At 34.2% G+C, this 11,192-nt stretch overlaps 1 protein-coding gene across 1 annotated transcript; it reads right to left on the bottom strand.

Annotated features, from left to right (window-relative positions):
* Positions 1–1,256: 1,256 nt before the first annotated feature.
* LOC113070048 (uncharacterized) lies at positions 1,257–10,878 on the bottom strand. The gene is made up of 7 exons (XM_026243211.1): positions 10,867–10,878; positions 10,664–10,715; positions 9,978–10,597; positions 9,180–9,929; positions 8,412–9,086; positions 7,260–8,360; positions 1,257–6,719 (listed from the first exon to the last, which is right to left on the bottom strand). The coding sequence occupies exons 1-7, from the start codon at positions 10,876–10,878 to the stop codon at positions 1,257–1,259; spliced, it is 8,673 nt and encodes a 2,890-aa protein (XP_026098996.1).
* Positions 10,879–11,192: the final 314 nt, after the last annotated feature.

Raw genomic sequence — 11,192 nt, forward strand, 5'->3', positions numbered from 1 at the left:
ATGTTGTTGCAATGCAGGAAAAGAAACCATTATTTTGAAAGTCACAGTACTATAAGGATGTAAATTCACTGCAATACAGCAATATTTGGCTCAGTAGAGATAAAGTATCCACAAGGATGCTCATTGAATCTCAAACTCATTTGCCAAACAAAGCTGAACAGTTACAACTTACAACTGGCCAAATGCCTCCTTATTAGTGTTAATAGTATTGCATGTAAAAGAACTAAAAATACCCTCGTGGTCGCTGAAATACATTGGAATCGATGTTGATTTTACATATACATGAAAAGTTAACGTGCCCTTGTCTGTTGTGGTTAGTGTGACATGTTGAACGAACCATCTGTTTGATATAAAGTTGCAAATTGTTGAAGACTTTAAAATTGGAACACTAGTACAACAAATTCATTTCTGTCAATCATATAATTACTGATATATTTTGTTTACCTACTGTATATAACTATGCTATTAGTGCAAATGTAAATTAATTATAATAAATATGAATACAAATCTAAAATGTTAATGTTGTTGCAATGCAAGAAAAGAAACCATTATTTTGAAAGTCACAGTACTATAAGGATGTAAATTCACTGCAATACAGCAATATTTAGCTCAGTAGAGATAAAGTATCCACAAGGATGCTCATTGAATCTCAAACTCATTTGCCAAACAAAGCTGAACAGTTACAACTTACAACTGGCCAAATGCCTCCTTATTAGTGTTAATAGTATTGCATGTAAAAGAACTAAAAATACCCTCGTGGTCGCTGAAATACATTGGAATCGATGTTGATTTTACATATACATGAAAAGTTAACGTGCCCTTGTCTGTTGTGGTTAGTGTGACATGTTGAACGAACCATCTGTTTGATATAAAGTTGCAAATTGTTGAAGACTTTAAAATTGGAACACTAGTACAACAAATTCATTTCTGTCAATCATATAATTACTGATATATTTTGTTTACCTACTTTATATAACTATGCTATTAGTGCAAATGTAAATTAATTATAATAAATATGAATACAAATCTAAAATGTTAATGTTGTTGCAATGCAAGAAAAGAAACCATTATTTTGAAAGTCACAGTTGTACTACAAGGATGAAAATTCTCTTTCCATTTATTTTGTCTAGCAAATTTGTTTAATATGTTACACTTGAATATCTACAGCAATATATGGCTCAGTAGAGATAAAGTATCCACAAGGATGCTCATTGAATCTCAAACTCATTTGCCAAACAAAGCTGAACAGTTACAACCTACAACTGGCAAAATGCCTCCTTATTAGTGTTAATAGTATTGCATGTAAAAGAACAAAAAATACCCTCGTGGTCACTGAAATATGTTGGAATCACTGTTGAATTTATAGTATAATGGGTTGTTTTTACATATACATGATCGATTAATGTGCCCTTTTCTGTTGTGGTTTGTGTGACATGTTGAACAAAGCCTCTGTTTGTTATAAACTTGCAGATTGTTGAAGAGTTTAAAATATTATCATTAAAATCTCCAATGACAGCAATTGTATTACTTAGGGGTTCTAGAAAATTAAACAGTTTGTCTAGATTTTTTTTAAATAAAGATATAGGATATGAAGGTGGCCGATAAATAACAGCTATTAATATATTGTGTTCTGTGTAATTGCAAACTAAGCATTCTATATTGACATTTGGTACCTGGACAACATTATATGCCAAACTGTTTGAACTATACATGCCAACACCACCATGTTGTTGAGCTTGTAATTCAGTTAATGTTGGGTTACTAGTACTGTAAGATAAACTTCGTGATTGACTATGAAAACTGTATCCATCAATATGTATAGTTTCTAATGATATATCTGCAGGCAGCCATGTTTCAGTAACAGCAATGCAGTTAGGTTGCAAGCGGTCAGTATGCAAAACCAAGTCTGCTAAATGGTGTGTTAAATTTTGCACATTCATCAGAAATACATTAAATGTTTGTGTATTCACTTTGTAGTCTGATATATTTCTAACAAAAAATCTGGGCATGCTTTGAGTTGCATTACTAATGCTGTCTTTACAATATATAGCCTTCTCTTCAAAGTCTTGAATAATCAAACCAGATAAACTTCTAACGCGGCTTAAAGCCACATATGCCTGTCCAGGTGAAAATATCTTTTTAAGGGACACTACTGCTTTATCAACGGTAATTCCTTGTACTTTGTGTACTGTACAAGCCCAAGCAAGTTTAAGTGGAAATTGTCGTCGCAACCCCCCTTTATTATTCACTTTTTCCTCTTCTGGTTTGATACCTGTAGAACCCATTTCAACTGCTGAAGCATATGCACAACATTTTCTTCTTTGTGCACCAACCTGATTATCATCAAATTTTACATATATGGTTTGAGGGAACTTGTGTTCATTGTTATGAAAAACTATGTGCGTTACTGTGCCACACACCCCATTAACCAGACCATCCATTACATCTACATTTTTACACAACATTACACGAGCACCTTTCCCTAAGAGCAGTGTTTCATCTAGACTAGTATTATATGTTTTTGCATGTTGACCACTTTTCAATTCAAGTTTTCCTGTTTTGTTATTATGTACAAAATCTTGAGCATTTATCTCAACATATTCAGGGCAAATTTTAATTAGTTCCTGCACATTATGCTCATTTACTTGTCTGTTAGTGGGAAATATATGTAAAGCTGAGCTGACTTCACCGGTTTCACATTTTTTTAATAAATCTATGTCACTGTTTAATATTGGGGTCAGTTTTGAACGAATTCGTAGTCTATTTAGTAACTCTGCAAACTGATTGTCTTTTTGCCTAACTATGGTTTTTAATTCAACAACTGAAAACAGCTTAGACCATAGGTTAATACCTAGTACGTCATCAACATACAGGGGTTTCCCTTTAACTGGAGGCAACTGAAAGAAATCTCCGACAGCAATTATACTTACATTTCCAAAGGGAGAAAAGTCACCCGTTTGTTTAATCTGTCTTAGCCTACCATGAATATATGCAAATAGATTGTGATCAACCATGGATATTTCATCAATTATAAAAATTTGCAGATCAATATATTTAGCTCGCAAACAATTGAGCTTTTCTTCACCCAGAGGTATATATGGTAAGCGAACATCTTTTCCAATGCTGAGTGTGTTATGGAGAGTTCTTGAATTCAGATTATATGCTGCGATTCCTGTTGGAGCAGCTAATAAAACACAAGTATTGTCAGGATCACGACACACTGTTGATAGTAACCTCATTGCTTCGTATTGTATAGCTTTTATTAAATGGCTTTTTCCTGTCCCAGCACCACCAGTAATAAATATATGTAATGGACTTGGATTTTTCCCCATTATCTTATCTAAGCACCATTGACGAATCTGATAAAAAATAGATAACTGTGTATCATTCAAAGATCTAATTAAGGTCAAACCATCACTTCTACACATTATATTATTTTTCTTCTCCAAGTGTGCAACTTTTTCATTACTTGCAGTTAAATCTGGAATATTTCTTTCTTGTTCTTCCACTTGCTGATTATTCTCTTTCATTTCATCTGCACAAATTAAACGCTCTAACTCCTGCTCTGGGCACAGGTCACACCAGCCATCTTCTATTGCACCATTACTGTCAATTGCTTGTTGGATATTATCTAACTCATCTGCCTCCATTTCAAAGTTCCTTCTATTTAAATCGACAACTGACTTGACTGAATGTCTAGAGCCATCATTAAATGTCACATGACCATTCTTATAGAACTGTTCAAATGTTTCACAATTAGGAGGTTTTAGCTGCATATCTGCTTGGTATGGTAAAAACAACTGCAGAATACTTTGATAAAATTGTTCTGGATTTTTTTCCTCAGAAAAGCGCACATAACGGACAACTCCTGGTTTTGTTCGTGTTCTTTTTGTGATAAAGCCATAACCATTATTTAACCGAAGAGGATTCTGAGATTTTTCATTTTTACTTAAAATACGATATTCTGATGCAAATGTTGCCAAACACAAATCGGTTAAATCATTTGGTCTGTTTTTATAGCGATCTACAATACTAGTCATCCACATGTTTTCTGTGCTAAGGTTGTTTGATGTTGCTTTTTGCCTCAACACATTTAAAGGTAGACTCATTTTGATGACATTGTCTCCTGTTGGCACAAACACAACTTTTCTTGAACACTCCTTTAGATGCATATTTGTTAACCTATACACAGATTCTTGAGCACATACATCTCTGTTATGTAAATAAACACTCCCTAGATTTTTCAGTGCCTCTTTTGCACTAACATTTCCCTCTTTACGTGCTTCTCTTTGTGTATTACTTAACAACAACCCTATCTCCCTTTCTGACTTCGATATATAAGAAATTATATAGACCACACATGCATATGCATCAACAACATACTGGATGTCTAAATTTGCATTCCAGCATTTTAACAGCGGCTTGCTATATTGATTGACCCAAACCTCATTGACCTGTCTTTTCAGTACAACTTGCGTATTTCGAGTAAAGGATTTATATGCAAGCTCAAACATTGATTGATTTATACCTAAATGTCTAAACAAATGTTCCACACTGTTATAAATGCAATTTTCATCTGAAAGAGCCTTTTTCATGGCTGACAAAATCTCACCAGCTTTTTCCCTGTTCATTTTAAAACCTGTCAGACCTTGATCTAGACAAGCACATTCTTTAGTTACATTATCAATAATATCTACCTGACACTTACATGGTTTTGTTGTATCATTTTTACCACGACATATAAATGTTTGAGTAGATACTGGCCTGGGAAAATTAAAACGGCAAACAGTTTTTTTCTTTTTACAAGTTTTGGAATGTCGTTTTGAATGCTTCTGCACAGATGTAACAATGTCCAATAATGAATCATCCTGTGATGGTAATTCACATGTTACATATTTATCAATAAATTCAATAACCTCTTCATCTGTGTTTTTATCAATTACTGGAGCATTCTCAATCCAAAACAAGCAATGGACATGGGGTGAACCACGTTGCTGAAATTCAACACGATAAAAATAATCCTTTATTTTACCTATTGGATGGGATGAAGACATAAGTACCTCCCTTAAAAAACAATGCCACCTAAAGTCAAACATTCTGGCTGCAGTGACAGGATTACGTCGCAATAGCTCACACCTGTCTGCCCATTGTAATTCTTCAACTGTCTGTGTTCTCCCTTCCTGTTTCAAAATACTAAAAAGAAGATTGTTCCATCTCATGTCTGCAGAAGAAAATGAACAAAACCAAGTAGGGATACCAAGCTGACGTACACAAGCTAGTAGGTCACGTTGTGCTGTCTGCCAAAAAGCTGGGGTACCACGAATAGGTTTAAGGAATCGAAATCCATCGTCAAATTCCAGCAGTTTCTTTAAAGACTCTTCATTTTTCAATACATTATCGTTAACTTTTTGAGACACAGAACCACTTTTTCCTTTGCGCAATGCAATTGATACATTTGACACAACCTGTTCAATTTCAGACATGTACTGAGCAAAAAATATATATTCAACATTTTGTGCAAACCTACCATCAGCATGTAAAATTCGATTGTTAAAATACCTTGACAACGTCAAACGATTTTTCCGATATTCATGGTATGTATTACATCCCTGTGGAAATAACACTGGGAAGCATTTTGCTTCATTTGCAAAATCAGAAAGCAACTTGACTGGATTATTCCCTTCTGCTGGTGCCAGATTCATTATATCATCAAAATACTGATCTAGCGCTTCCTGACCAATGTCAACAGGCATGAGACATGTGTCTTGAAACATGCAATGTTGCTGTCTGTCATGTAAAAGTTCATCTTCACCAACGTCTACAGATGCTTCACCAGTTTCTGCATGTCCATCTCTCTCCTTTTCTAAAATGTCATTATCTTGTTCTCTACAAAACTCGTTTAGCCAAACTTCATTAAAGTCCACATCCTTGTAATGCACATTAATCTGTTTTAAACATTTTAATGCTTTTCTTATGTGCATAGTATCAACAAACTGATATTTATAATGGCCTTTATAAGTTAACTTGCGCTTCAGTTTTACAGGCAACAAAGATCCTTCCATACTAGCAAGAGGCAACAAATTAGAAGTTTGCACAATATTTGCTGGTACGCAGGTTACGGGTCCATGTACGCCATTTTGCCCTCCTTTAGGTAATGCTAGCATTTTCATAAACGGTATATGCAATGCTATCAAATGTTGCTCTATGTTATTCAAACATGACAATTCTGGTGGAATAGGAAGAACTTTCAAATTATTTGATGCACACTCAGGTGGTATTTCACCTTTGTTAATCTTATAATGGCATGTATAACAAATCCACAGCTTGCTCCTGGGTGTATCCAGCCACTGACATGGCATAACACAGGTTTCATCACATTTGTGTAAATATTCTTCAGTAACACATTTATCAAAAATCAAAGTTAATGTTTTTCTGTTATAATAATCTCTATTACAATTTAAAACCTGATGTCTAAACAACAATCTTTGGCAAACACAACACACAAAATCTGGTCCATCTTTTACCAAATCCAAAAAACGCTGCATGACAAAATCAAACTGTTCTGCTTTTATGTTAATTCGTTGCCTTTTCAATTTCATACCTGCTTTAACACGTTTCTTATGCTCAGGGTTTTCACGATACTTTCTTCTACTAATAGCCTTAACTTTCTGTCTGTGCAAGTGATTTAACCTATATTTTCTTTTACTCATTTCTTTTACCTTTTTTTTGTGTAATATATTTTCCCGATACTTCGTTTTACTCATGTCCATTACTTTTTCCTTATGCAGTAAGTTCTCTACATACTTTCTTTTACTCATTTCCTTTACCTTTTTCCTGTGTAATGTATTTTCCCGATATTTTATTTTGCTCATGTCCATTACCTTTTTCTTGTGAACCAGGTTATCTCCATACTTAAGTTTGCTCATGTCCTTTACCTTTTCCTTGTGAAACAGGTTATCTCGATACTTAATTTTGCTCATGTCCTTTACCTTTTCCTTGTGAAACAGGTTATCTCGATACTTCATTTTGCTCACGTCCTTTACCTTTTCCTTGTGAAACAGGTTATCTCGATACTTAATTTTGCTCATGTCCTTTACCTTTTCCTTGTGAAACAGGTTATCTCGATACTTAATTTTGCTCATGTCCTTTACCTTTTTCTTGTGTGAAAGGTTATCTCGATATTTCATTTTGCTCATGTCCTTTACCTTTTCCTTGTGAAACAGGTTATCTCGATACTTCATTTTGCTCATGCCCTTTACCCTTTTCTTGTGTGAAAGGTTATCTCGATACTTCATTTTGCTCATGCCCTTTACCTTTTTCTTGTGTGAAAGGTTATCTCGATACTTCATTTTGCTCATGTCCTTTACCTTTTTCTTGTGTAACAGGTTATCTCGATACTTAATTTTGCTCCTTTCCTTTTTCATTTCCTTGTACAACTCATCGTTTTGATACTTCCTATTAAAAGCATACTTTTTCTCATCCTGATACAACATATCTACATGATACTTAGTTTTGGACAATACCTTTTTTTTTTCCTTATACAACAAATTTTCCTGATATTTAATGTTTTTTTGTAAGGTCAATTTGCTTTTATAGTACTTAGAAAAACAATAATTGCTTTTTGAAAAAGAAGTATTTGCAGTAACTTCAGTCTCTCTTTTTGAATTCTTTCTACACATATACTTTATCTCAGGCAATTTACCCACTTTGCACAAATTAAAGCAAATGTTCTTATCAACATGCTGCACACAAATTACTGGTTCAAAATGATTATTCTCACAATGTTTTAAATAAATTCCATCATTTTCCACCACAGTACTCATGCAACTATATTTTACCCATTTTCCCCCATTACATATATATAGATCCACTCCTAAAGTATTTGCTGTTCCTTGAAATTCTATTTCTGAAGCACAATATCCAACATATTGCATCTGTGACTTTGAAATATATTCTGAGAAAGAAGCAAATTCTTTATCTATTAACTTCATGTGTTCTTCACTGTGATTTTTCATATATTTAACAACAGCAAGTCTTATTTTCCGATGATTTTTTTCACACCCGCTAATTACTTGTGCTATTGCTCTAAAAAAGCTATTGTTATCCTTTACAACTTTATCTGTCTTACAAACAGCACCTAAAGATCCATAAACAGTAGGTCCTTGTATGTTTTCTCTTTCAAAATTTAAATTATTTTTTTTGCATAATGTTTGTGCAACTTCCATAGATAGAGGTCTATATGTGAATGTCATTTCAGCTTCATTTTCCACAACTTTAACTTCTCGATCTCTAACCATTCTTTCTTCACAAGATGTGTCATTGTGCATTGTTTTTAGCATACTATGATGCTGTTGTTCAGTCTTAAACTGCATTTGCTTAATTATAAACTGATTAGCGTTTTTCAAAGTCACAACATTCTTTACATTCTTAGAGTTTGCTCTAATATCACACCCTTCAATCAAAGATGCACTGATTTTGCAGTAGCCATAACAACTCTGTAGTTCCGGCTTATTAACACAAACTACAGTCTCATAATGATTTCCATTGCAATTTTCTAAGTAGATGCTTTGTTTTGACAAAAACTTATCGTTGCACCTGTATTTTAACCAACGGCCATCATAAAATGTAAAAATATCAATTCCTAAATAATCAGCTGTTGCTTGTATTTCAACTTCTGTCGCCCAGCTATTAACATATCTCATTCTAGATTTGTTAATGTACTCTGATACTGAAGAATACTCTCTTCTCAAAATGTTTTGATATTTTTCAGCATTCTTTTCCAAATGTTTCACAACAACTAGTCGTATTTTTCTGTGATACTTTTGTGTACCACTGACAGCTTGAGAGATGGCTCGGAAGAAACAGCTTCCATCAGCAATTATTTTCTCATTTTTGCATGGAACCCCTAACAAACCAACGTGTGTCAATATTGGAACATTAACTTTTTCGTATTCCACATTTAAATGAGTACACAAAGCTTGACAAACCTGTTTACAAATAGGACTAAACATCATGTTGTTATTTTTTACATCACTAACAAATTCAACATCTGAATTAACTTCAGTAACATCATATCTTTTTTGCTTCTTTGAAGTACAATTACTTACTGAAATTTTACGCTTATTTCTTGCATCATTATTGGTTGGCAAATCCTTTGAAGTATGCTTATCAAACTCGACTTCAAATGTCTTGATAGAGTCTTTGCAGCTCTCTGTTAATGTTTGACTTTTTGTACGCTTCTCATCTTTAATTTCTGATGCATTGTGCTGTGTAGGTTTCACAGTTGTAATAGTGGCAGAGATACCAGTTATTTCGAAAGGTTTTTCATTCTCGCTGAGCGCTTTAGCTAAAAGGCAAATGTGATTGTGCAAATCTTTTACAGAAGAAAAATATAGGACAACACTTCTTCCATTTCCATCAACCATGCCAAGACCACTTCGTGCATGAGAGTCAATCAGAGCATACTGTCCATTGTGAGATATGATTGCACATGTACTACTACACAACGTTAAAAGACATAAGTCATACTGTGCAAACATTTTTTCCAGTCCAGCAGAAAGACTGCTGTAGAAACCATTCTCAATTAATTCACCTTCAACCACATCTATATCACCACTGACAAACTCACCATATTCAAACAAAAAACTTTCTCCATCAATAACTGATTCTTTTGGCAAATCAGGAATTGCCAGCAATTTGGATTTGTGTCTAATCTTATTAGTGTCTCGCAAAGCTGTATACAACTTGTCTCCTAAAACAACAACTCTGTCAAGATCTTTAGTCTGCCACGAGAATGCACTAACAACTGTATGTTTTGCTAGGCTTACTAAAGCTATTGCCATACATTGAACTCCTCTGTATTTAAACTGTTCATTCCCCTGATGAAAGGATCCTCTTACACTGTTTTCAAGTCTGACAGAAGTACTATCCTCAAACTCAGCTGCAACCTCAGTGCCTATATTGCCAAACTCATGAACACCTTTGATGTCAATTTCGCTGTCTGGAAACTCTCTACCACAAGCATGATCTTGGTGATATGTCTTTACAGAAATCCTACTAACAGCATACCATTGTGCATCTAAAGACTTCCTTAGATTCTTGATATGAACCATAAGATCATTAAGACATGTGTTGAAAACAACCACTGACGTACCAATATCAGAAGCCAACCCAAACATATTACGTTTGCCGAAATCAACCACTGCAAAATAATTGTTGTGATGAATAATGGCAATAACTGCACTCTGAAGGTTTAGCAAACACATTCCATCCCTCAACAAATATTCTTGCAGCATTTCATACAGTGCGGTCTCCTCTTGCAGCAGTTCAAAATCTTTGTATACTGGTAAACCAATTTTTACATTCCACTTCCTTCCAAACACATCGTGCTGTTCAATTAACTTACACAACTCTTTCTGTTTACAATCTCTTTTCTGACGTGACATGATTACATTTTGTGTTAGTTTTCTGCCTTCTACATATATGTCATCAATATCTGTCTGTGTCCATGAACATACAGGAGAAATCACATGTTTGATTCCAGCCACAACACAACATCCAATCAATGTATCATCGCTTAATGTGGAAGCCCTAACATCTGTCCCAGCAACAACAGACAGCGGCAATTTTTCTGAACATATGCATGCATTAGCATCGCTCTTACTTTTGATGCATCTTTGTGTGCGCCGCATACGAAATCCCTTCTTACGAGGCATCTACAACAAAGAGAAAAACACATGAATACTTTTTAAACACCATTGTGAAAGACAAAAAAAAATCATTAAATTGTGTTTACATAAATATAAATGTTGTAAGAGACTTTATAAACAATTAAAAACGAATCAACATGCATGCAAATATAATGACCTTTATCTCCATTGTTACACAATTATTTTCAGATACTATTATTAAATAACCGACTTCCTGTTGGAATTCAAATTTCATACCAGGATACTTTTTATAGATATATGTGTGTTACATGTGTGTACCAACTTTTGTGAATGTACGTGAAACGTAGCTTGTCTGATTGCTTATATAAGTAACAGCATACTTTCAATAAAAAACATGATGTTTGAGGTCCATGTCTGTTGGACACACCCAAAGTTTGGACAATAATAAGTGATCTATCAAATGCTACTAATTAACCTCACCTTTGTACTCACTTCACCAAGAAACTCAACATCCCTACAAAT

This window comes from Carassius auratus, unplaced genomic scaffold (genome assembly GCF_003368295.1).
Source record: "Carassius auratus strain Wakin unplaced genomic scaffold, ASM336829v1 scaf_tig00002915, whole genome shotgun sequence".
NCBI classification, from domain to species: domain Eukaryota; kingdom Metazoa; phylum Chordata; class Actinopteri; order Cypriniformes; family Cyprinidae; genus Carassius; species Carassius auratus.